This window comes from Leucopleurus acutus (genome assembly GCF_964270905.1).
Source record: "Leucopleurus acutus genome assembly, chromosome: 8".
In the NCBI taxonomy this organism is placed as follows: domain Eukaryota; kingdom Metazoa; phylum Chordata; class Mammalia; order Artiodactyla; family Delphinidae; genus Leucopleurus; species Leucopleurus acutus.
In genome coordinates, this window is record NC_139151.1 from 69,186,804 (window position 1) to 69,213,078 (window position 26,275).

General features: G+C 48.4%; 1 protein-coding gene across 2 annotated transcripts in view; it reads left to right on the top strand.

Annotated features, from left to right (window-relative positions):
- The window catches only part of INSC (INSC spindle orientation adaptor protein), a gene marked incomplete at both ends in the record, with an annotated part of 125,629 nt that overhangs the window by 92,536 nt on the left and 6,818 nt on the right, over positions 1-26,275 (top strand). For both annotated transcript variants that reach the window (XM_082845259.1, XM_082845260.1), the window contains 4 exons: positions 7,279-7,450; positions 11,455-11,633; positions 20,815-20,881; positions 25,016-25,171. In XM_082845259.1, the coding sequence (XP_082701385.1) occupies positions 7,279-7,450; positions 11,455-11,633; positions 20,815-20,881; positions 25,016-25,171 (574 nt within the window). The remainder of the gene's footprint in view (positions 1-7,278; positions 7,451-11,454; positions 11,634-20,814; positions 20,882-25,015; positions 25,172-26,275) is intronic.

Consider the following 26,275-nt stretch of genomic DNA (forward strand, 5'->3'; position numbering starts at 1 on the left):
TTTTTAGTGTCGACATCTTGCATATCTTTTTTAAGACTTATTTCTAGGTATGTTTTTATGCTAATGTAAGTGTTATTTAAAATTTTTAATTTTCTAATTGTTTTTAATTCATAGAAAATACAATTTAGAATATTGTGTCTAATGATCTTGCTAAATTCACTTATTAATTTTTTTTTTTTTTTTGCCTTACGCGGGCCTCTCACTGTTGTGGCCTCTCCCGTTGCGGAGCACAGGCTCCGGACGCGCAGGCTCAGCGGCCATGGCTCACGGGCCCAGCCGCTCCGTGGCATGTGGGATCTTCCCGGACCGGGGCACGAGCCCGTGTCCCCTGCATCGGCAGGCGGACTCTCAACCACTGAGCCACCAGGGAAGCCCCACTTATTAATTTTAATGGTGCGTAGATTCTTTTGGATTTTATACAGGTTTGGATTATGTACACATGTACACAATCATGTGATCTATAAATTATGACAGTTTCACTTTCTCTTCTGCAATCATTATACCTTTTTACTTCTTTCTGTTGTCTTGTTGCATTGGCTAGGGCCACTGTAAAATGTTAAGTAGGAGTGGCCATAAAGGCTACCTCTGTCTTGTTACTGATTTCAGGGGGAATGCTTTTGATATTTGATTCACTGTTACATTAAGTGGATATTATCATTTTAAGGATTAGAATACTGAGGCTTAGAGAAGATGAGTAACTTGCTCATTTCACCAAGTCAGCAAGTAGCACAGTTAAGTTATGAACCCAGGTTTTTCTTACTCCTCGGCTAGAGCAACTTCCACTGTACCACAGCTACCTCTAGAAGAGAGGTGCTTAACCCAGGATCTCCATTAGAGTCACCTGAGGAGTCTTTAAAAATACTGATGCCAAGACTCCACCCAAGACCAATTACATCAGAATTTCTGGTGGTGAAGCCCAGGCATTAGTATTTTAAAACTTCCCCATATGATTCTAATCATCTGAGAACCAGGCAAATAACCACTGGTCTAGAAGCCCATTGGCACAGTTCAGATCCCCAGCTGTGCCAGTAGCGCTTTGCTGAAAACTTGGTACTTTCACATCAGCAGATGCCTAGTGACCCTCACCCAAAGGGAAATGAACTTTTTCCTAGTGACCTTTTGATACCTTCTCACAAACTCCACTCCTCCCACTACGCAATGCCTCCAGAGCATCTTTTCGACAATCTGCTTTAAGGAAAATCACTTGCTTGACAGGGAAATTATTTTCCATTTATATTCTTAAGTGATTTAATTCTTGATTTCTTTCCACCTCAATAACTCACCTCACTGACTTTGCTGCCAAGCTGGTTATATAATCCTTTCCATCCATTGTTCCATTCCCTATTACATATTCATATTTGTTTTTGTCTATTTTGACATTTGGCTTTTAATCAAAGATTCTTGTTTGAAAAAGCAAAAGAAGTTGAGTGGGGTCTGGATGCGTTCATTTGGGAGGAAGATAGTGTTATCCTCCTGAAGGCCCGTTTCACTTTCTGTGGCTTTCTGCTGGGCTCCCAGCTCTACCACCACTCCTTAGAACAAATACGTCATTTTATAAAGTGAGCCTTTAACCCCTTACATTGTTCACAGAATTTGTCCTGAACCTTGCCCTCATCAGATCCTGTTTCTGGCTTGTAGGTTCCTTTATTCCACCGAATGTTTTGCCCTGTCCCTTGGCCCACACTTGTCTTTGCTTCCCTGGGCCTGACCCTGTTTCACTCTCTGTGCCTGAATTTTCCCTTCGGCTGTACTCTGGGCAGACAGATCCATCCATGAGCAGGATTGCAACTGCCTTGTGGTTCCCACTTGTCTTCTATTTTTTCTTCAGGCTTTTGGTGTCCAAGTGGACAGAAAGGTGAAGGAGGAAATGTGGGGGGTCTTTAGCTCATGCTCCCCCACTGAGGCTGAGTTATCACTGCATTTGCATGAATCTGTTTATCTGTTACAACAATCAACTCCTCTGCCTTTCCCTAAAAAGTAAACATGCAAAAAGGAATTAGGAAGGAGCAGACCAGCACCACTGATATATGATGGGCCTTTGTATACTAGCCAGTGTCCCTTTGATATTCACATCAAAGCCACCACTGATGCTTTTCCAAAAACCGGCAGGAGGACATTGCTCATAAATTGGACGTGATGTTTACAGTACACTTGGATTCCTCAACTGCGTGGTTTCCACACTCCTTCTCCCACTGCCCAGTAAGACTCTCCGAGCCCACCCATTCCCTCTGTAGCAGATTCCTGTTGCATCGATCCTACGGCCCAGGTAGTGACCAGGCCAGACCATCCTCACCAACACGTGAGCACCCTCCCGTGAGGAAAGCTTGTCCTCTGCCCAGGCCCATTCCACGCTAGGTAAAACCTAATTACCTCTAAGTGCTTCCAGCAGCAATTTCTTTAGGGATGTGAAAGTGCTTTGATTAGATTGTTCTCTTGGCATCATTAAGTTTATGACTGAGGATGGGAAGTGGGCGTTTGGGGATGGAGACTTTCCAGAAATGGGATCAGGGTTGGAGGAAGTGGGATCAGGGTTGGAGGAAGCTGGCTCAGGCTGGGCTGCTCCCAGGCCCTCACTGGAGCTGAGCTGAGCGGCCCTCACTGACCTGGCCCTCTCACCAGCTTCTCACCTATGTTGCCCCACCAAAGGCCCCACAGAGGGGCCACAGGGCCAGGAGCGGGGAGACCAGGATGGGAGTCCCGGCCCTGGCGTTACCTTGCTTCGTGGCCTGGGCAGTCTCTTCCCCACCCTGTGCCTCTGTTTCCTCATCATTCAGCCCACACTTCACAAGGTAACCACTGTGTGTCAGGCCTCAGCTGGGTACTAGAGACCAGAGAAGATTCAGTACAGGAGCTGCTCTGAGCAGCTCAGATCTAGTGCAGGGATGGGCATGTAAGCTGGGGAGGATGGTCCAGCACGATAAGTGCTCTAGTTGTGGGCACACCAGAGGGGTGTGGCAGCTGGGAGAACAGAGACCCTCTGTCTGGGGGAGGAAGGTGCATGTTCACAGAGGAGGTGACTTCTCACCTGGGTCTGAGAGGGAGCGAGGAGGGGAGGCAGGGAAGATGAGCAGTTCAGCTGAAAGTGAACTGGGCTTGAGATGCCTGTGAAATGTCCCAGAAAATTCGTTTTAGAACTGAACATAAAGAGACGCAGTAGCAGGCTGGAAATGTAGATGCGGATCTTGGGAAAGGAGGTCAGGGCTGGAGGGCTAGGGGGTCATCATAGTGAGTCATTGAGGCCACTTGGGTTTGGGTGCTATTGACTGAGGTGGTACAAAGTGGGCTGATGGCAAAACCTGTGGCTAAGAAACAGCGGGGCTTCCCTGGTGGCGCAGTGGTTGAGAGTCCGCCTGCCGATGCAGGGGACACGGGTTCGTGCCCCGGTCCCGGAAGATCCCGCATGCCACGGAGCGGCTGAGCCCGTGAGCCATGGCCGCTGAGCCTGCGCATCCGGTGCCTGTGCTCCGCAACGGGAGAGGCCACAGCAGTGAGAGGTCCACGTACCGCAAAAAAAAAAAAAAAAAAAAAAAAGAAGCAGTTAGCTAGGAGGAGGTGAGCCCAAAAGTGGGTATTGCGGAGGCCCAGGAAGGAGAGAGGCCTAGATAGAGAGAGTTCTCAGCAGGGGGAGATGATTCAGAAAGGTCAAATAAGAGAGGAATGGACAGGCTGGGTTTTGTACCAGTCAAGTTCCCCAATCCTTTGAAGCATATGATCTCTCCCTCCACCCCCCACCTTTGGTTTCTCTATGTGTTTGTCTTTCTCTGTCTCTTATTTTATTCCTGATTCATCTCGGTATCAGTCTGCCTAGTTTAGCATCTCTCACCATAAGGGGCTCAGTTACTGTTTGTTGAACATTAGAGATGCATGGGTGGTACTTTTTCTCTCTGTTCCCTTCTCAGGAATTGTAATTATTAATCTTATTGTTCCTGGTCAGGTATTAAAAGAGGAGTCACTGACCTTTTAGAAGTTCTAGTTCTGGGCTGCATGACCCAAAGTCGTCCAAGCAAGCGGGTAAACTTGTGGGCCCCAACCTACAGGGCTGAGGTTCTCCATGGGGTCTCAGGCCCAGAGGAGCCTGCAGAAAGGAGCCCTGGAGAGAAGCCCAGTTGGGAGACCTCAGCTGGGGCAGGCAAAGTGAGGCGAGCTAGGATTCAGGGCCCCAAGTCTAGGAGAGATGACTGCAACCGCCAGGGGGGGATAAGGTGGCGTGATGGTACCACCATGTGGCAAGCACTGTACCTGCATTCTTTAAGTTAACAATTCCAGATTTCAGCAGCCTCTGGGGTTGGTATTTTTATTCCCATTATATATAAAGGCTCAAAGTAGGTACCAAAAATTGTCTGGCTAGTAAGATATGGCAGCAGGATTCAGACCCAGGTAGGTGTGACTCCAGAGCCTGTGCATATTCTGACACTACAGGCATTGGTTCAGGCACTGGGAGGCCCAGAGCCCTGTGGTGGAGGGCCCCTCAGGGGCTTCTGCTTGATAATCTGGACTGGGTTGGAGCTGCTGAGACGGTGATGGATACGGAGATCAATCTGGGCTGGTGGCAGCTTGCTAGCAGGAGGCCAAGTGGCCGGTCAGTGGCATCAGAGCCAGAGGCCTGGACAGTTGGTCCACATGACAATCCAGGGTCACTTTCCTGGGGTCCATGTTCCCAAGCCGGCTGTTCTCCAAAGCTGCCCCTTCCTATAGTGGGCTTTGCTTACGATATCCGCTCCACCTGCAATGCCATTTCTTTACCTTCACTCGTCTAAAGTGTGTCCTCACTTAGGACACACCTAGGTCCCATTTTCTCTCTTGCATTTTTTCCCCTTTATTGAAAGCCTACTATGTGCAAGCCCTGGAGAAGTCACGGGTACACAAGCTGTGGTCCCCAGCCTTGCAGAGCTTCCAGGAAGATGTCAGAGACAGCCAGACAGAAAAGGAAGTGGAGAATCACATCCCAGGGTGCTTCTCCAAATTGCTGGTGTATAAAGTCGGCTTCAGACCTTGTTAAAAAGCAGATTCCAGGCCTCGCCGGAGAGCCTGGTTGAATAGGTCTGGGTGAGGCCCAGGAATGTGTTTTGAAGAAACTCTTAGTGAAGTTGGTGTCATCCACAGATGCCACTTGGAGAAACATGGCCATCCAGTGTGATAAATTCTGTTATGACAGTAGATGTGCCTGGACATGAGCTCCGAGGAGGGCCGCCCTCCCTGAGCTGGGGTGTGGGCAGTAAGTCAGAGTGGCTTCCAGGAGGTCTCCCACGGAGCATCCTCACCAGAAGTCACATTGTCCAATAGTCACTTGAGGACGGGTCACTTGTCCCTGCCCCACTGCTCCAGCACAAAGCCTGGCACTCAGCCTGTGCCCAGGAAGATTGTGCTCAGTGAGTTTGCTGAGTGGCAGTCTGGGCTGGGAAGCATGCCTAGTGTGCAGGGCCTGGGGGGCACAGACCCTCCGGGACCATCCACCTCTTGGCCTCTCTGGTGCATTCAGATTGGCCCATCTCCCAGCAGACGTTGGGGATTAGGTTTGGGTCTGACCACCGTTCCCAACTGGGTCTGAGATGCAACTCCGTCTGCATCCAAGATGAGATTAGGGAATAGGATAGGCTGAGACGTTCCCCCACTGGAGACCCTGTTGCTCCCTAGCTACTGCCTTGGATGGTGCTGGAAGGAGGAAGGGGACGAACCGGATAAGCCTCAGAGGCGTCTTAGGTTGGCAGTAAGAGGGGTGCTCCCTGTTTCTAGGCCCCATGTCCTTCCCTGGGCCCAGGTGAGGACTGTTAGTCAAACACCTGGCACGAGCCCAGTCCTGCAGGGGCTGCTGACTCCTGTTTGCTCTTTTATTAAGCACATCCAGGTGAGTTTTATTGCGGACAGTTCCCCGGGCTCCTGTTTCCACATTTGTCTCTTTTGAGCCTGAGATTGCCAAACGCTTTCACAATTAATAGACCTAAGACTCCCAAGAGCATTTAAGGGAGGCCCAGAACATGGTGGGGGTAATTAGTCAAACAAAATGCAGCCTCTGGAGAGCAGCCGAAGCTGAGTGGCAGGAAGTAAGGGAGCAGGGACAGGAGGCCGGCCCTCGGCAGGTGTAGGGCAGCAGCGCAGGCCCCTCCCCACCTCACCTCACCTCACCCCAGCTCTTTCCCTGCCTCGCCCCTCCCCACGCCGACCCCTCACAAGGGAAGGTCTCCTTGGCCCTTGGTGGCAGGGTCCCCAGGCAGGCGGGTGTCCTGGGGCGTCGGAGGGCTGCAGGGGCACTGCTGAGCTAACCTTAGCAAGTTACTGCCTTTTCTCTAAACAAATCTCACCTGCTCACCTTTGCTGGAGGCTGGGGTCTGAGTTCAGGTGTCACGTCATAGAAGGCAGTGTGATGCCTCTTCAAAACCATGGGCTTTGAGGCTAGACTACTGTGGTTCAAATCCCAGACCAACTGCTTTTAAAGTCTGCCATCTTGTGTAAGTCAATGAACCTTTGTGTCTCAATTTCTTCATCTGTAAATTGAAGATAATAATAACACTGACCTCAGAAGGTTATTAAAAGGATGAATGGTATAATAACACATACGCTGTATATAACAGCACTGCCCTCAGAAGGCTGTTATGAGGACTAATGGTGTAGTAACACATGCACAGTGTAGCTGGCCTATAGCAAGCACTCAGTAAGCAGAAGTTACTAGGCCAAGAGCAGGTCCGACTGGAGCAGAACTGGAAGCTGCAGTCTTTAACTGGCATTCAGGTTCCACTCTGCCCAGGTCTGTTTCTCTCTGGTGGGGCAGAGAGAACAAGGCCTCCAGGGGAGCAGCCCTCTCTCTACGGGGGGAAGGTGGTGGAGGACAAGATGCGGGAGGAAAGATGCTGATGAGCTCAGCCTGCTGCCGACCCAAGGAGGGGAGGAGGGGGCCAACATTGTTAAGCAACACTTCTGGATCCAGCATCACCTGCTTCATCTCTTTAACTCCTCACACCTTGTTGGTGGATTAGAAAACAATCTCAGAGAGGCTGAGTGACCAACCGAGAGGGAGCTAGGATGTGAACTCAGGGATGTGAGATTTCTAAGAGATTGTTCTTTCTACTACAATTCCCTCTGGTGGATGCCCTGGCCTAGCCCCTGGACGCCTGCTGATGTCCACTATCTAAGATGCCGTGGGAAGTCAATGATCTCTTTGGAGCCAAAGGATAAGCCCCCAGAGTCACTGGGGTCCAGGCTGGACTGTGAGTCTCTCTCATTATTATCTTGAGCATGTGCTCTCCCAGGATGCACAGGGCTGTGCCCTCTCTCCATCGGCAGGTGGATGGCGTTCTGTGCTTGGCCGACATCCTGACTGACGACAGCCACTCAGAAGCCACGCGGGCTGAGGCTGCGGCTGTGGTCGCCCAAGTCACCTCCCCACACCTGCCCTTCACCCAGCACCTCAGCAGCTTCCTGGAGAGCATGGAGGAGATCGTGACAGCTCTCGTTAGTGAGTCATCCGGGGCTGGAGGGTACTGTTGGGTGAGGAGGGCCTTGTCACAGTTGTCTTTAGGAAGGACAGGAAGGTCTCCCTGTCCACCCACCCCTCACCGCACCCACATATCTCCTGCACAGAGATCACACTAGCTGAAATCCCACCATGGAAGTATCAGAGTCAGGCCTTAAAGAGCTCTGTTGTCAAGTCTTCTAGTAAAATGTTTGCAGCCCTCCAAGAAGCTCCTTGAATTGAGTTCAGATTGAGGTTAATTGGCCTTTCAAATAGGAGAACAGGACAAGCCCCAGGGAAGAGTGGGGCGTCAAATGTTGAGGTTCAGATCCTTATCCAGAGAGATTCTGATGGGCTTTGTTCCTGAAATCTCAGTCTATGGTACCCGGTACCCAGCGAATGTGGCAGCAATGACTGGAGGCAAGCAGCTTCTCAGAGAGCAGCTGTTCCCCACCACCTGCTGCCTTCAGTCCCACCACTGACCTCACTTCCTGGGGCCCTGAAAACTTTGACTCTTTCAGGGTCCCCTGTTCAGACCTGTGTGCTCCTGGCAGGAGAATCAGAGCCCCACATCTAGAATGCAATCTTCCTGCAAACACGCAGGAGCTAGGGGGACTCACCTGGATGACAATCCTCAGGAAACTTGTTTTGCAAACTACATCCTTTCTTTGATAAGTTCTGGTAATGCTCTGGGTTTCTACTTCGATCCCTTGCTCTGTCACTTTTCTCTCTATCTTTATCTCATTGAAACTGAATGAAAATTGATCTCATCAGAAAATTTAGGGTTCGTGCTTGGAGTTACCAAAACAGGGTTGGCAATATCTGGAATAGCACACATTTAGGAGCAGCACAGAACAGTGAACTTGGAGTCAGAACACTTGGACTTGGATTTTTGTCTTTGATAAATCTAGCCAACAGAAAGCTCTTGACTGGCAGCCCTGTGCAGGCTGTGCGAGATTTTGCCCTGTCACATTGCAGAGCTCACTTTACAATTTTCCTATTATATGAAACAAGGGGTCAGGACCTGTTTCTCTCAAGGTTCCTTCTAGCTCTAGAATTTTCAGATCTGCAAGTACTTTGCACGCAGGAAGCATCAGTTAAGTTGATTTTTCATGGCTGACTCTAGTTACTGTGGTCGTGGCAATCCACAGGCCAGGCTGGGAGAAATCAACTTGTCAACATCTACATTGATTCAAATTTGAGAAAATGCAGAAGCCAATTGTTCAAAGTCTTGGCTGGAAGGAACGCAAGAGGCCATCAAGTTTAATGCCCACCCTATAAGAGAAGAAACCTAGGCCCAGAGGGGTTGAGGAACTTTCTCAAGGCCACATAACAGTGTTAGGATTCACTTACACCAGCGGTGTTGTACTCGGTCATATGCCAGAGCTAGGCAGGAAACATAAATGAGGTGAAGAGGCCAGATGGAAGAAGAAAATAAGGAGATTTGAGTCCTGTATTGAAATTTAAAGCACGTGCAGTGACTAAAGAGGGGCAATCACTGATAAATTCCAGTTCATTGTTGCCATGTAGGAAAGGCCAATTTAAAAAAAAGACAAAAATCCTAAGTTTTATGGAAAACCTCACCGTTTATAAATGATAGCAAATACTAAATCAAAACATATATATTCCAAACAACCTTTCATTATTGCCATATGTCCATTTCTACTTTGCCCTGGCTGGATTTCTCCCCGGAGAAGAGGAGTCTCCCTATTTATTTCACCCTAATGAAGATCGTGGTGGAGTCTGCTCTGAGACTCAGCAGATGGGATTTATCTTCTGGGCAGGTAGCCAGGGCTCTGTTCTTTGGTGGGAAATAGTCCTCCAATTTCTTGCCATTCCCTGGAAACATTTATAAATGAGTCACTGGAATCCTCAATTTAATCTTCCTAACACATCCCAGGTGATTCAGCCTGTAGTTCAAATAAATGTGCATTAAAATTAAAAGGCACTTAGGTGGTTGTGTTAATAATTGCTGTGTTGGCAGCAATGGTGACTCATAAGAATGAGGGTGGGTGTTCGGACCTAGAAGAAATCTTGCAACAAAGTGGGCTGTGAGTTGTATGGTCCTACCTCAAACCCTGGACGTAGGGAGATGGCGTGGAAGGGCTGACCCTAGTGGTTCCCCCCAAATCAGAGGATAAAGCAGTCATTGGAAAGGGGAAATCAGAGTTCTTAATTCCTTGGCTAATGTGCTGCCCCAGCCCAGGGTGGCTAGATCAAGATGCTAAGTATTTTAAGAGTCGTACCTGGGCTGTGGGGAGCAGCATTGCCCAGAAGCAGGCATTGCCATCCTGATAGAAATGAAACTAGATCTACAGAAGCATCACTGGGAATGAGGCAAAGAGGCCTAGAGACAAGAGGCAGCCTGGAATGTAGAAAGAGTGGGGACTTTGGGGTCAAGCAGTTTGATTCCAGCCCCCTCCCTCCCAAATTAGCATCGTTCCTCAGTTCCACAATTTTGGGGAAATCATTTAACATTTGAATCCTCTGTTCCTTCATCAATAAAACTGTGATAAAAAATTGGGTTGTCGTGAGGATGGAATGAGTTAGTGAGGTCAAGAATGTACAGCTTCTGCTTCTCCTACTACCAGCTTCTCTGAGTCTCAGCTTCTACCTCTAAATAAAGGTGACCACTTTCTGCTCTAAGCGTGCTCAGAAATTAATGGCACTGTGTAAGACACACTACAGGGGTTCAACTAATGCTATTTTCTGTCCCTATAAAGGCAGGAACCAGAAACTGCATGCACTGGAAGGTGCCAAGAGCTTCCAGGTTTAATGCCAGAACCTAGAAGTAGACTCTTTGGAAGCAAGAACTAGAGATCAGGATAGAACACAGCTCAACTCTGCCCCTAAAGCTTTCTTTCTCTCTTGTGGCTGTTTTCTTGGAGTATGGCTTCTCTTCCTGTATTTTCATACAGGTGCTGTCAGTAGGAGGGGCTTGGACCCAGGAAGCACCTTGATTAGCGGTCAAGCTGGAGCTGAGGGTCAGAAGTCAGGTCCATTGGGTTGGGTGGGCAGCACCATGGACCCTTTTATGCCTCCTCCAAGGCAGGAGTCCATTCTAGGTCATGTGGAGCCCATGAGGGAATGTATTATGTGGGGAAGGGATGCAGGGTTTGGGGGTGGTCCTCTCCTCCTTAAAGACCCTCAGTACAGTTACAGATGGTAAGTGGGGGGATATGGTTAGGATTGGGTTATGGCCACTAGGATCAGAGAGAAAGAGCCTGACATTCAGAGGCTTGGTGTAGGACTCTTCTGCAGCCAGGTGACCCTGTTCCTGGGACCAAAAGGAAATCCTGAAACTTTGCTGATGGCAGCTGGAGAGGTAGTGTTTTTATGTTTTAACTTCAGCCTCTTCAAGGCAAATTCAGCAGGTCTAGTGTACGCTGCTGGAGACACACACGTAGACTAGGAGCTCTTTCCTGACCAGGGCCTTTGTACATTCTGTTCCTTTGGCTTGCAGCATGCTGTTCCTCACAATATTCTCATGACTGCTTCATTTTTTTCCCCTCAGGTCTCAGCAGTAAAGTCACTTTCTTAGGGAGACCTTCCTTACGCACCCAACGGGCCTCTAGTTATTCTCCGTCTTAGCACTTGTTTATTTCCTCCTTCACATTTATTAGTTTGCAGTTATTTATATTAGCTTTTTAAAAATTCATTTTTTCTTGCCCACTAGTAGGATGTAAGCTTAACAGGAGCAAAGACCTGACCTTTTGTTTTGTTCGCCAGCCCATCCCAAAACACCAGGGTGCCGGGTACATAGTGTTCACTCAGTAAATACCTGTTGGATGGAGTGATTAGGAAGCACACATAAGGTTTCAAATGCCACCCCTGCTACATATGTAGGAAGATACATCTGCCTCTCCAGTAACTACTTTCTTCATCTGTAAAATGGGAATTATAACACCTGCCCACATTTTCTCCCAGAGCTATTGTGGAAACCAAATGAGGTAACTGATATGAAAGCGCTCGGCAGTGAAGCTGTTTTCTTTCTCTTCACCATCCAGAACTGTGCCAAGAGGCCTCGTCTGGGGAAGTCTTCCTGCTGGCCTCTGCGGCCCTTGCCAACATCACCTTCTTTGACACCATGGCCTGTGAGATGCTCCTGCAGCTGAAGGCCATCCGCGTCCTCCTGGAGGCCTGCAGCGACAAGCAGAGAGTAGACACGCCTTACACCCGGGACCAGGTGAGCAGCTCATGGGGAACCAGGCCCAGAACCTGTAAGCGTGAAGTCAGAGGGCAGGAGGCCAGGGCTTAGGTTCTGGGGGGCAGCATGGCTGCAGCTTACTGTCGGTCCTGTTAGTAGCAATCTGGGGGAAGGTAAAGGAATATGTTTTCGACACGCCTTGTTGCCCTTGGAGCACCTCCACAAGCCCATTCCCACCCTCTTCTCCCATCCCAACCACTAGAGAGACTTCCTCCATCTCCATCCAGACCTGTCCATCCTAAGACGCAGAGAGGTGCCATGGGAAGATCCCTGGACCTCCTCTAAAGGTCTGTATCCAGCCGTGTGGGCACCTGCCTGTCTGACATTATACCTGCAGCGAGTTTCTTCCTTTCTCTGCCTCTGTGAAACAGGGTCTGGGAGCAGAGCCTTGCTTCTGGGCCTCAACCCCTATATCAGTCTCAGTTGTTGTTTTTTTTCTGTATATTTGAGCTCCATGTAAAGTCTTGTTTGGGGAAAAAGGATTTTACTACTAAATGTGTTTGAAAACATTGAATGAGGGGGTTTTCAATGGCCTTTGAGCTCTGAGGTTATGGAATTCCATCCTGTCCCACCTCTGCTGCACTCAGCCTCCCATTTCTCTTCCAGAGGTGGGGGCAGTGGATTGGTGGGTTTTAGTTCTCTGTAAATTCAACCAGGTGCCTGAACTCTGTGTTAGATGAGCCTCCAACCCAGCTCATCCCTGTCTGTAACCCAGCTGCCCAGCTCCACCTTTCGTCCAGCCTCATCGTCCAGTCAAAGCTGCCCCAGCTTCACGTGCCAGCTCCTACCCCAGCAACTCCGGGAAAGCCTTCCCAGACGGCCCCAACTCCCCGGGATCATCCTTTTCTTGGAGGCCACACCTCACAATGCAGTGTTGACTTTTCCAATGATATTTCTTCCTTCCCAGTTATTTCATGTTTATCCCCCTGAGGGCATGGCCTGTGTTCTATACTTCCCCGGGATTTCTTCAGGCCTCTAGCCCAGAGCTGGTACCCTTGGCGAAATTCTATAAATGCTTGTTTAGGACGTGAAAGGGAAGAAGTAGGGTGGCACTCCATCAGTTCTTTCTTGTCTTTAGAATCACCTGTGGAAAGGCAGCCAACCATAGAAACTCCCTCCCATTCAGAGGGAATTTCTAGTATATAAGCATTTGCATAGGAGGGTTCTACTAATATCGTGAGGCTGATAATATCTGCTGCATTTTACAGATAAGAGTATTGAGGCTCAAGAGAGTATCCCCCAAATCATCTGGCTGACAAGTAGCTAGCCAGCACTGAGTCCTGGCCTGACATAGACCTTGGTCTTTGACTCTTATCTGCTGCCATCTCCGAAAATGAAGAGGGGGTAGTGGAGCTATGGAGTCAGAGAGACTGAATGTCAACCTTGTCTGGGGCCATTTATTAATTGGGTGACTTTGGGAAGTCACAGCCTCCTGGGTGTTGGTTTTATCATCCACCTTGCAGTGTCCTTGTGAGGGCGAGTGAGATAATACACGTAAAGGACCTGATACAATGCTTTGTCCCTGCTAAGTCCTCAGTAAGTGACGACTATCATTATTTTTCAAACTTGATGTTGCAAGGAAGAGCACAGATAGTGAATTATCCAAAATCTTCAGTTTGGTCTTCCAAGCCTTGCTTGATGGAGTTCCAGACTTCCTTTCCTGTTCAATCTCTCACTGCTTAGTTGGACAAGCCCCATAAAGACAAGGCATGGCAGCACAAAGAGATCAGGAGTGGTGGCTCACTGGGCTGTCTGTTGGCTGCTTGACGCCTGGCGGGGGCTGGCCCTTTGCAGTCACTGTCCTTGGCTGTGGGGCATGGGACTGGAGGGCTCACTCTGCAGGATCTGCCTTGTTCCCCCTCTTCTCTTCTTCAGCTAGACGCCTCCAGTTGCTGGGTCTCTCACCTACCTGACATGATTTTAGGTCCCTTTCCTTTCAAGTACCTCTCCTGTAGCCAACTCTGGTCATTTCATACAAAATCCAGTAGTGAGGCAGTAAGAACAGGGGTTAGGGGATCAGATGACGTGCGGTTAAAGCTTCTCTACTACGTGATCATGTAACTCTGGGCAATTCACTCCGAGCCTCACTTTTCTCATCTGTGAGAGATAATTGAATAATACATACTTCACAGAGATAAAATAAGAACTGAATAAACTAATACAAACTTTTGGTACAGTTCCTGGAACACAGAAACTATGAAATAAATGGAAGCCACTGTCTGTTATTATTATTGGCCTTTGAATGTGTGGTACTCAGCCCTGAATGGGGAACCTTCAGAGGGGAGTGTCCTTATCTGTAAAGTGGGATGGTCTCCTCCAGCTTAGACATCCCATGGCTCTATATGTACAGACCCTTTTTCATCCTGAGGAGTGACTGGCCCCCTCTTGGAACCTCACTGATTCCTAGGAAGGAGGGGCTCAGGGTGGGGAGAGAATGGAGAATGTAGTCAAGCTCTATGCAAATGGAGTCAGGCGTTTTCCTGCCACACTCTCCCACTGTCCTGTCTCCGTCATCCCCCCATCTCCCCCCGCCCTTCCCACCACCCCACGGCTGAGCCAGGCTCTTCTCCTCTGTCCTCAGGATGGCCTCACCTTCAGCCCTGGCTCAGAGCAACCACTTAGCTAGTGAGAGAAGACCCATTAAAGAAACAAATGGCTCTTTCCTTTGGCAGAGGGAGGATTAAGGTGATCAGAGGGCTCCCAGTAATGAAGACAAAGAAGATGAATTAGACTCTGAAGTGCTTACCGCCTCCTGAAACACTTAGGAGATTAAATGCCCCTGAGGCTTCCGGTAATGCATCTGCCAATGACGCCAGTGCTGTGCAGAGCCTCTGGGTCTTGGATCTATACTTGTCCGCCTCCCTTTGAACATCTCAGCGAGAACCCCTCTATCAACCCAGCAAACTGAGTCTACTTAATCTGTCCAACAAATTAAGCAGAGGGGCTCTTCCACGCGCCTCTGCTAATCTAGGGGAGCTGGATGTGGTCAGGCATCCAGAAGCACTTCCTGCCTAACAAGCCCTTTGTGGCCTGTGTTTTCATCCCCAGGAGATATTTTCTAGGGGTCATGCTGCCCAGGGCATCCAGCTACAGGCGTGATAATAGGGTGGGGGGAAAGGGCTGGCTCATCTCTGCCCTGTCTGTCGAGCTGTGACAACCTAGGGTGAAAGGGATGCGGTTATCCTGTCTAAGCCACAGCAGAGACTTTCACTGAACATGACTTTATGGCCTTTAGAAATTAATTGCTTTCATAGAGGTGAACGGTGCTGGTATATTCACTTCCCATGAAGACACATGGTCTGCTTGGCATTTTAGAATGTCCAGATTTTGTAGCATTTCTGAGCCCTCGCTGTGAATACCATTATCAGGAGTCCATTTATCAGAAATGTCAGTTACCAGGGATTGCAATTTTGACTTACATTGCAAAAGCCCTCTATAGTTTATACAGCCCTATCACATACATATATGGCATGGTAGAAACAGTACAGGCTTTGGGTTCAGGCAGACCTAAGTTCAAATCCTGACTCCATTTCCTAGCTGTGTGACCTTAGACAAATTGCTTAACCTCTCTGAGCCACAATTCCCTCATCTGTGAAATAGGGACACTAATATTTTCTCCCTCCTTGTGTCATTATGATGATTAGATGGCATAATGCTCGTAAAGTAGTTAGAACCAAAGAGATACTCAGTAATGAACAGGCCAGGGGTCTCTGATAGAACCAGAGATTGGGATGGGTCCAGACAGAGACTGTCAGGAATCTGATTGGGACAGGAAGGTAGGGTCAGGAAATGTGGTTAATGTGGTGGTGAGTGTAATGTGGCATGAGTCAATGCATGGTGTATGTTGTTTCAATCTGTGTGTCAGTTTCTGCAGGTTGTACTGTGTATGTGTGCATGTGTGTGTGTGTGTGTGTGTGTGTGTGAGAGAGAGAGAGAGAGAGAGAGAGAGAGACTATAAGCCACTTAAAGCAGTGGAGTTCGTTTGCATATGACTATATATGCATATCTACCAATCCAGAGAGGCTTGGAGGAACCCAGGATCACAACACCCAGTCCTGATTTGCCCCAGGAACCTCTCCCTATAAAGCCAAGGGAAAACTAAGCCCAGAGAACATGGTCTGGTGTTTACATGCTCTCTAATACTGTGAGACTGACACCTCAAACTCGATGCAATTCCCAGGGAGAATTTTGGTTTAGTTTACCAACGGCTTGGGACCTACATCTAAGGCATTTTTATGGCCTTTGTGGCTCTCTCTCCTAAACCCAGAGCTCAGCCCTCCAGTCTCGCGCCTTTGGTAGTGAGGAGGGAAAGCCAGGCCTGTGAGAAGACCAGGGACCAGAGAGGGTGGGAGCAGTGTCTGTCTCGGGGCCTAGGCAGGTGCCCTCCTGGTTTCCACACTTGTCCAGCCCTCTCAGCTCCTGGGGCCCGATCACACCTATAAGAGGGAGGGACTGGGCTGGGCCTTCTCCCAGACCCCCTTGCCTCGCTGGCCTTGAGGGAGAAAGTGTGTTCAAGGAGACCACACCCTCCCTCTCTCTGAGCCCTTCATCCTTCAGACCACTGCTCTTGTCTTGATTCTTCCTCCTCTTTGATGGAGGAAGTGGTGTGGAGGAAAGAGGGCAGGACAGAGAAGCAGTGGGACTTCCTCTGCTGGCTGGTCTCAGAGCTGCAGTTGACATGGTTGCCAGAGCTTTAGAGAGTTAACACAGTGAGAGTAGAAATCTCAATATTCCATCAGTAGTTAAAGAGTAATTCTAGTTTCAGTTCTATGAACTCTTGGCCTTTTTGTCCTAATTACTGCACAGCATAAAAGCAATCATAACTTTTCATTAAATATATGTCAGATTTCCTGCATTATAAGCTCTATCAGATCAGAGCACCTGTCTCTATTTGGGTATCCTGGGTATTCCTCACTTGCCTTTTAAGTGGTATGGTCCTCAGTATTCATTTATGACAGAGCAAAGGAAAGGCACAGAGGTAGAGTCCAGGTGTGATCAGGGCTGACTGCTGAGCCATTGTTACGGATGTGAGATGAGCCTGAGATCGGTATGTGGACAGGTGTTCCCGGAACAAGCACAGAGTAAACCTTTTCCTCCGCATGTCTGCTATCGTCAAAGGCTTTGCCATCCTCCCTCTTACCACATGGGGGCATTTCTTCTTGAATCAGTGACATGGGATTGCCCCTGTTACTCTGGTTCAATTTGCTATTTGCCTCAATGTTCCTAAGGTCTCTGGGAGGCCAGAGGAAAAAACGATTTTAAAATGCCACAGAAAGTAATGAGCACAAAGTTTGTTGGGTTCTCTGCTGGGAAGGGCTTCTCCCGTTCTGGTACCTTGCCTCCCTTTGGGAGGGATATCACATCAGCCTCACATCTTGGCAACACTGGGTGTTGTACCGGATGGTACTTGATACAATCTTTCAAGGCCTGGGTCCTTTCAGACTCTGTTCCCCGGGGCCAAATAGTATTCATTTTATTTAACAAATGATCTTGGTGCTTGACAAAACATTGTCCCTTAATACTTACCACGGTCTTATTATCTTATTTTTATCTTTTGTAGTAGGCCAAATAATGCCCCCTCCCCAAAGCTGTGAGTAGGCTACCTTACATGGTGAAAGGGATATTTTCAGATATGATTAAGGGTCTTGGTATAGGAACATTATCCTGGATTATCCATGTGGGCCCAGTGTAGCCACTGGGATTCTTACGAGAGGAAGGCAGAAGGGTCAGAGTCAGAGAGAATAAGATGTGACTGAGGAAGCAGAGGTCAGAGCAATGGGGTGCTGGGAGCCAAGCAGTGTGAGTAGCTTCTAGAAACTGGGAAAGGTAAGGACATAGCTTCTCCCCTAAACCCACCAGGAGGAATGCAGCTCCGTCAACACCTTGATTTTAGCTCCATAAGACCCAATTAGGACTTCTGACCCCCGGAATTGCAAGATAAAATTGTGTTGTTTTAAGCCACTAAGTTTGTGGTACTTGATTTTAGCAGCAATAGAAAACGAATATACCTCACTAACCAAGGCACAGAAAGGTTAAGTAACATGGTCAAGATCAGATGGAAAATAATGACAGAGCCAAGATTTGGAACAGGGTTTGTCCATGCACGTAGCCACTATGCTATACTGCCTCTTACCTAGAACCTCTCTTGAGGCTGATACCCTCTGATTCCCCTAATAACTACAGAGGGATCAGTAGCCTCTCACTCAGGAGGAATAGGACTTAATTAAAAACCATCAGACAGGAATGACTTAGCCTGGGCCAGGGGAAAACTGTTTGTCTGGCTCCTGTACTCTCTCCACCGACAGCATTGCTATCTTGTAGCCAACAAGGTAAACCAGTTGTCCCTAAAATCTCATCCCTGGATTTGACTGTGAAGAGAAACATTGTTGATCTGCCTTCCTGTCTATACCAGGGCACATACAAGGATGTTTCAAAGGGGGGACTCAAAGCAGGGCATAATTGGCATTTATTCAAATTGTGCTTAATTGAATACTTCATCTGCACCTCAGAAAACCACATGGGGTACAGGTTCTGTAAAGAGGAAGTAATTTTCATTAACAGGATCTAAATTAGTCTGACACAAAGACCTACCTGTGCCTGTGACACAGCTAATAATTGCGGTGTAATGAACCTGATGCTGCAGACAAAGGTTTCCTTTTCCTTTTTTTTTTTTTCCGGTACGCGGGCCTCTCACTGTTGTGGCCTCTCCCGTTGCGGAGCACAGGCTCTGGACGCGCAGGCTCAGCGGCCATGGCTCACGGGCCCAGCCGCTCCGCGGCATGTGGGATCTTCCCGGACTGGGGCACAAACCTGTGTCCCCTGCATTGGCAGGTGGACTCTCAACCACTGCGCCACCAGGGAAGCCCTCCTTTTCCTTTATGTTGCCTTTCTTTTCCTTCTTTCCTTCCTCCCTCCCTCCCTACCTTCCTTCTCTTTTGGTTCTGTATGTCAAGCAACCATCTTTATTCAGTGGCCAGGCTGATGATGGTTGGAGTGGAGCTGTCCCTTAGTGGTGAGAACAGAGCCTGTGCCCCCTGCTACTGCTTACAGCCCAGAGAAGGCCAAGTGAACCACAGTTTGGTACAGGCTTGGCCTTGTGTCTCCTTCCTCATAAGACTGCACACTTTATGCCTCTTGGGAACCTTCTATTTTTTATTTTTTAAACAAAATGCTATTGAATATTTGATGCTTTTTCTTTTTAAAAATAAATTTATTTATTTATTTTTGGCTGCATTGGGTCTTTGCTGCTGTGTGCAGGCTTTCTCTAGTTGTGTCGAGCAGGGGCTACTCTTCGTTGTGGTGCTCAGGCTTCTCAATGCGGTAACCTCTCGTTGCGGAGCAGGGCTCTGTAGGCATGCAGGCTTCGATAGCTGTGGCACACGGGCTCAGTAGTTGTGGCTCGCCGGCTCTAGAGCACAGGCTCAGTAGTTGTGGTGCACGGGCTTAGTTGCTCCGCGGCACATGGGATCTTCCTGGACCAGGGCTCGAACCCGTGTCGCCTGCGTCACCTGCGTTGGCAGGTGGATTCTTAACCAGTGGGCCACAAGGGAAATCCCTTGGGAAGCTTCTATTTTTTGACTGCATCTTCTACCTATATTTTTCTTCTAACTCCTTTCACTCAGCCCACAAACACTCACAATCCTGAAAGGGTAGGAAGAAAGAGCTTCCAAGGACTAACCCTCCTTCAGTGCTATTACCTTTCTAAAATGCAAATAGGAGTTTGTCACTCCCCTCATAAAATATCTGGTGGTGCAGAGTGGTCTTCAGGATGAAGCTTTTGGTGTAAGTCCTGTCCCTCCCCTGGCCACCCACCCCATCATACTTGCCTACCCAGGCCCCTTACCAGGTCCGAGCTGGAAGGGCTGACACATAAGGATGCCACAGCAGCCTAAGGAGGCATATCCCTTTCTAGCACGTATTTAGTGGGGAACAGAGGAGATAGATATTCTATAAATGTGGCAAACTTTTCCCTTCCTATAGAGATTTGTTACATGCATTTATTATCCAGAGTAATATGCCAATGTTGAACCCATTAAAATCTAGATAATACGCTTTGTTGGTCAACATCACATTACTACTCATTATTCAGTTTCAGAACTAAGCTGCCTGAACTGTGTCAGGAGACTGTTAACTGGCACAGCCTCCAGTTATACCATGTGACAGGCTTTGAAGAAATCTTTCAAGAGAGATAGGCCTGCACCAAGGAAAAAATATTATTTTATTTTATTATTGATTTTAATTACCACTTGAGAGTGCTGTTCACTTCCATGGAAGTGGGTGGATTTTAATTTTGCTAAATTTAATGTCAGGAGCAGTGTCATGGGTGGCATCTGAGTTAACAGGTGCCACGTTTCCAACATATTCCAGTGGTGTTTGGCACCCTCTACAGTTTGGGGTCTGTAGGAGGTCCCTTGCTGGCCCATCCTTAATCCAGTTTTGTGCTGTGAGTTCTCTGTGCAAACTTGACTGTGCCAGGGGGCAGGGTTGGGGTGGGCTGTTGGCTGCTCAGCCCACGAGGTTGTAACCAAGGGTCTGTGTTTACCTGGTGTCAGCATCGCTTTCCTACAGGCAGAACCCTTCAGCCATGCCTGACAAGCAAGGCTTGCAGCCCACAGGCTTATAAAGTGTAGCTGAGCATGAAGTCTCATCAGATTCCATACAATACCTGAAGCTTACGGTGTAATGCTGCCTTCAGTTTCCTAGTCATGATCTCTGTCTTAACCTTAGTCTCCATTCATTTCGGGTTGAAAGTAGGTGGGGTTCCGTATCAGGGCAAGAAGCTGGGATTGGAGGGAACCCAATCCAGGGCAGGGGTTAGCCAAAAATCTGCCAGTTCCGTATGCATTTCAGGGCCTGGGGCCAAGGGACCCTGCAGAAAGATGATGAGGTTCCATCTTCACTCAGGTGACCCTGTTCTCACCTGCAGTGTCCTGGGGCCCCTGGGGGCCACCCCAGAGTCACATGCTGAAGAATGGGCATCAGTCACTGGGGAAACACATCTGAGTGGCAGAAGCCCACGAGGATGGAAGAAAGTACCATGGAAGGATGGGCCAGGTGGACCATAAGGAGTCACGGGCTAAGGGAAAGCTTTGTAGAGCTCCTGGCTCACCTGTCAGTACAGGTGTTCCCATTTTCTTAGCTTCTCAATCCTCTTTTCCAGATTGTGACCATCTTGGCAAACATGTCTGTCCTAGAGCAGTGTGCCTCTGACATCATTCAGGAGAACGGTATGTCTTTTCAGTGGTGTGCCTGCCGTACAGGTTATGTGGCTCTGTGGGACCCTGTGCCTTTGTGTTTGTGTGAAGGCCTATGTATTTGTGCGTGTGGGTCTCCACACTTGCAGGAGCACATGAATGCGTGCTTACGTGGGCAAGTGGGCCAATATGTAAGTGTTTTCTTGCTTCCACGGGGCTTCAATCTAGTGGGAGGCAGACACGGAACAAAAGAAGAGAACATCAGATGCAGAAAGTAAAGCGGGGAAGAAGATAAGGTAAACCCAAGGTAGGAGGGTGGCAGTTGGCTATTTCAGTCAGGGTGGTGAAGGGAAGACAGATTTCACTATGATCCAGAAGTAAAAATCTATTCCTACAAAGGATGCATTCCAACTTTAAATCATTCTCATCATATTGGGTTTGGCCACAGTGGAAAGCCGAAGGGTGGGGGATCAGGTCAGGGCAGCTGCATCCCTTGATGCCTCACCTGAGAGCATCTTTTTCCTCTTGCTCCCCTCCTCCCACCTCATGCGGACGGTGTCACCAAGGTTCGGGCGAGGTGCCCGGAAGCTGATCTAAGAGGTCTCCGCTGGAGGGCAGGTCAGCTGGCTGCCTTGCAGCTGGGAACAAAGTGGTGAGGGCTTCCTGTGACTGAGAAATAGGAGAGCAATTAGCAACCAGCTGGAAACCAGGAGATGCTAACGAGGAGCGTGCTGGGAGCCTAGGCAGCTGCCTCTGCGCCTGTTAAGCCCCTTCTCCCTGGTTGCCCCGCTGTTGTAACACATGTACACACTCCCCATCCCCCATTGCTCTATTACTAATGGAAAGGCATCATTTTGTGTTAATTTTATGTGATTGGGCTAATAATGAGAAACTTGGTTGAGCTGGCTGAGGCTGAGAGGCTGAAGGGGTGTCTTTTATGGCCTGTTCCTTCAGCACCCAGAGCCTGTAGTTCAAGTGGTCAGTGGGAGTGGGTCTCCATAGGCCAATGGATTTGGGATTGGAGTATCTGGCATCTGTGGAGGATTTTATGGTTTACAAAGTGCTGTTGACGGGCTCATTCAGTAAAGTTATTGAGACCTACTAGGTTCTTGGCATTGTGCTGGACAGTGAGGACACAGAGGTAAGTTAAGTCCTTGCCTTTGTTCTAGAGTATCTCACACAGTCTAGAAGGAGACCCCACCTGGACAAAAGTGATAACATGACAAAAGCGTGACATCTGCGGTAAAGTAATGCAGCAGAGGAAGGAGGGCATAGTGGTTGAGACTGTGAAGACTGGAAACGATTGCCTGGGCTTGAATCCTGGCTCTGTTATTTACTAGTTTTGTGACCTCCATTTTTCCATCTGCAAAATGGGAACAATAGTAATATCTACCTCACAGGGATGATGTGGGGATTAATATAAAGCACGTTAGAAGAGTGTCAGGCACAGAATGAGCTCTGTGCTATGTGTATCTGCTCTTTCAGGAAACAGTGGCCGTCTCATAGGGTTTAAGTGAAGAGAGTTTGATGAAGAAACTATTTAGCAAAGTGGGTCAGGATTTGAGGGACCAGCAGTGGAGGTGATTCAGCCAGGGATCACTGGAAGACAGTAGGACTCCTTGGTCTGGACAGGGCAAGCCTCATTATGCTTTGAAAGGAAGTCCTCCCACCAGGATGCTTGAGACTCTGACATGCTTTGTCCTGAAGCCTGGTGATTTTGTCTCTGTCCTGCCCTAAACTGTGTGTGAGTGTTGGTGGTGGGGAGCTGGATGAATGGGCCATACTGGAAGGTCAGAAACTCTGACCACTGGTCACCCTTACACTGGGAGGCAGGCCAGGGCAGTCCAAGCTCTTATTTGTCAATCCAGTGGCATCAGTATTGCCCTTTCAGCTAGTTTTACTTCTCCCTCAGGGGCTGGGGCTGAGCTGGAGAGAATGTTGAGGAGGGAACATGGCCTTGGGACCTGGTCTCTAAGCTGTAACTGCCCACAACTCTCAGGCAACTTTTGTGGCACGGAGCCTGACCAGAACTTAGGAAACACATTCTGGATTTTGTAGGCAGCCCCAATTTCATTGCATCTTATCTTTTTCTGGATAAGACTTATAAGGTATACATTTAAAGGAAACTTTGTTTTTTATACATTTGTAAGGCTTCTAACATGAATACATTCACATTCATTCATTTGATATTCATTCCCAAATATCTGAGCTAAGCACTATTCCGAATGCTTTGGATATACCCATTCAGGAAGTGGACAAAAATCCTTGCCCCCATGGTGCTCACCTGGTCGTATATGAGAAACTATTTTTTGTCAGACTCTAGGTACGAAGCTGGGATTTGGAAAATGGCTTCTTCATGGGAACCTTGACCTGGAGGAATTAGTAATATTTCTTAATCTTGTGGCACTTCCTGAAGTTGTCATTTTGGTGCCCCCTGTTTATGTCCCCATAGGCCATGCCATATATACTCAGGACATTAATAGCTATGACTTTGTCTTAGGGACATTGTGGGCATAAGAAGCCAGAAGACCGTGTTCCATTCAGTGGCCAGGGAAGGGGTTTGGAGAGAAGCTCCTTGCCCCAGGATCAGAGTTTGTGGTGGCAGAGCCAATAGGGGCTAAGAAAGGGAGGGCCTGCAGCATCCCCTGAGGCTGTAGGGGGGAGAAATGGGGCACTTACACAGCTCACCAGAGAGAGAAATGGCCCCTCCTCAGGACTGAATAACCTCAGGGTCCACAACTAAGTTACTCACTGCCCCCTGAACTGGGATCTAGGAGGCTTAGAAGTTGCATCTGGTTCAAGTAAGATTTGGAGAGGCACGTGACTGAGGTACTGGCCTGGAAGTGACTCCTATGTGAACTTGAGAAGTCACTTCATCTCTCCACACCTCAGGTACTCGTCTGTGAAATGGGGGAGAGAGGCAGGGGCTGGGCTAGAAGAACTCTAAGGACCCTTCGGATTCTATGGTCTAAGTTACAGGTTGCAAACTCAGATGCCTGCAGGACCCACACAGGTGATATAAATGGATGACGTGGGCTCAACATGGACTGGATCAATCTCATTTCAAAGAGTAAGCTTATAATAAGCTTCAGCAAATTGTTGTTATGCAGAAATGTGGGCCCAGTGTTCTCAGATCAGGAAGTAATTTTTCAGATGCCAGAAATCTGGATTTTTATAGAAATCTCCCAATTTGCATATTAGCAAAAACTTCTTAAAAAATTAGACATTGTGTAAAGCAAGAAAAAAAGCAAAAATACACCTGTGGGCCATATTTGGTTGAATTTCTAAGCTGGCAAGTGCCACTCTGTGCAGGAAAGAAGCGTGTGGGCTGGGGCAGCTGAGGAATACCTCCCACAGAAGATGGACTTTTACTACAACCTGCAGGATGGGAATGATTTAAATGGAGAGTGAGAGGCAAAAGGACATCCCCTGCAGAAAGAATTAGATGGGCAAAGGCATGACGTGGGACTGGATGTGGGTGTGGTTTTGTAAGCCAATCAGAGGACAGATCTGGCTTCAGGGAAGGGTGGAGAGGTTCTCAGCTGACCAAATTCAAGCCTAAATGTCTCGGTCCAGCTACTCCACACCCTTCCAGTACATGATACCCCTCTAAAACATTTGATCTAGTGATTATCCAGTCTAGGTTTGGGTCACCTCCCACCAGGGGGACCCATTACCTCTGGACCTGTCTCAGATGCAACCAGCATCAGAGGTAAAGAGATGACGGAGGGTAACCAGATTATCTGGGTTCTGACACCAGCTCTACAGCTACTTACTGTGTGACCCTGGGCAAGATACTTCACCTCTCTCTGTGCCTCAAAGTGAATTATTATATAGTGCTTAGTTTATGAGGCTATTGGGAGGTTTTAGGGTTCGTGCATTTACTGTGTATTTAGCACAGCATCAGGGATGTAGTAAAAGCTGTTATAGCATTTAAAGGAAATTAAAAGGATATCCTCCAGATGTCCCTTCCAGGGGTGTAGTGACTTGGTATGTGGAATCAGAGACTCCCCCAGGACAGAAGGAGAAGAAGAGGAGGGAGGGCTTGTCCAAGTTCCTCCTGTGGTTGAGAGCCCCGAGTCATCCCAACAGCCTTTGCTTGAGCCTGCACCCAGAGGAAGTCTCCCTGCTTGGGCAGCTACCAACTGTTCATCGCTTTCCACCCAGGGGTCCAGCTTATCATGGGCCTGCTGTCTGAGAAGCCAAGGTCTGGGACCCCCGCCGAGGTGGCGGCCTGTGAGCGAGTCCAGCAGAAGGCTGCAGTGACCCTGGCCCGTCTCAGCCGAGACCCAGATGTGGCACGGGAGGCCGTGCGGCTGAGTTGTAAGTGGTGCTGGCTGTGTCAGGGGCGGAGAGGGGCGCCGGGGCTGGGAACGGTCCTGATTTCATGGTGGCGGTGGTGACAGAGGACTCAGAGCAGGGCCGACTGTGCTGGGAGATGCTGGCATGGGGGCCCAGGGTGCAGCCCCAACTTAGCCTCCTTTCCCCTGGGGCTGAAGCAAGAGAGAGGAGGAGTCTAGAGAGGTTTAAGTTGGCCAGAAGAGTGACTCACTTGTAGGCTTCCTGTTAACAAGGACCCCATTCACTCATTCATTTTCTCATTCATTCATTTACTCAGTTATTTGCTTACTCATTTGTTTATTTATCCACACATTCATTCACTCATGAATTCATCCTTTTGTTCATTCATTCATTAACTCATTCATTACTTCATTTATCCACCATTAACTTTCATTAAATCACTCATTCGTTCATTCAGTCAGTCACTTATTTACCCAACAAATGTTTCCAGAGCACTCACTCTATGGTAGGCTCTGTTCTGAGTGCTGGGCATATAACACTGATTATAACCGCGTCCTAACCACAGCGGCCTATAGCCTAATGGAGGTGGTGGATATGGAAAGAAAAATTTACATTTGAGTATCACAGAGCGATGCTCAAAGGATGTCAGTGACACAATTGGCACACAGAGGAAGTAGCCCACACTTATCCGGGTGGTTCAAATAATGTAACAAGGAGGTGACTCTTCAGCTGTGGCTCCGGAAGTTATTCGGCTGTGAGGGCTAGGAAAGGGCACCCAGGTAGAGGCAGGAGACGGCAGTGTTGCCGACCACCCAGGCACTTGGAGGACAGCAAGAGGTGGCCTTGGGGCAGCAGAGAGCTCTGGCTCCAAAATGACTTTATGGAGGATAAATACATACATACAGAATCTGTCTGCATACCTTTCATACCATCTTATAATGAGTTATTTTTTTCCATTGTTAGAGTTTGAAAAAGTCAATTTGCGTTGAAAAGCAAAGTCATTTATTTGACTTTCCTCTGTAAAGGCTTAGGAAATATTAGTGTACTCAAATGTAGTCTTCTATAATCTTAGCCACAATATATTTTCTGACTCAAATGGGCAGCTGGGGGTGGAGAGGTACTAGG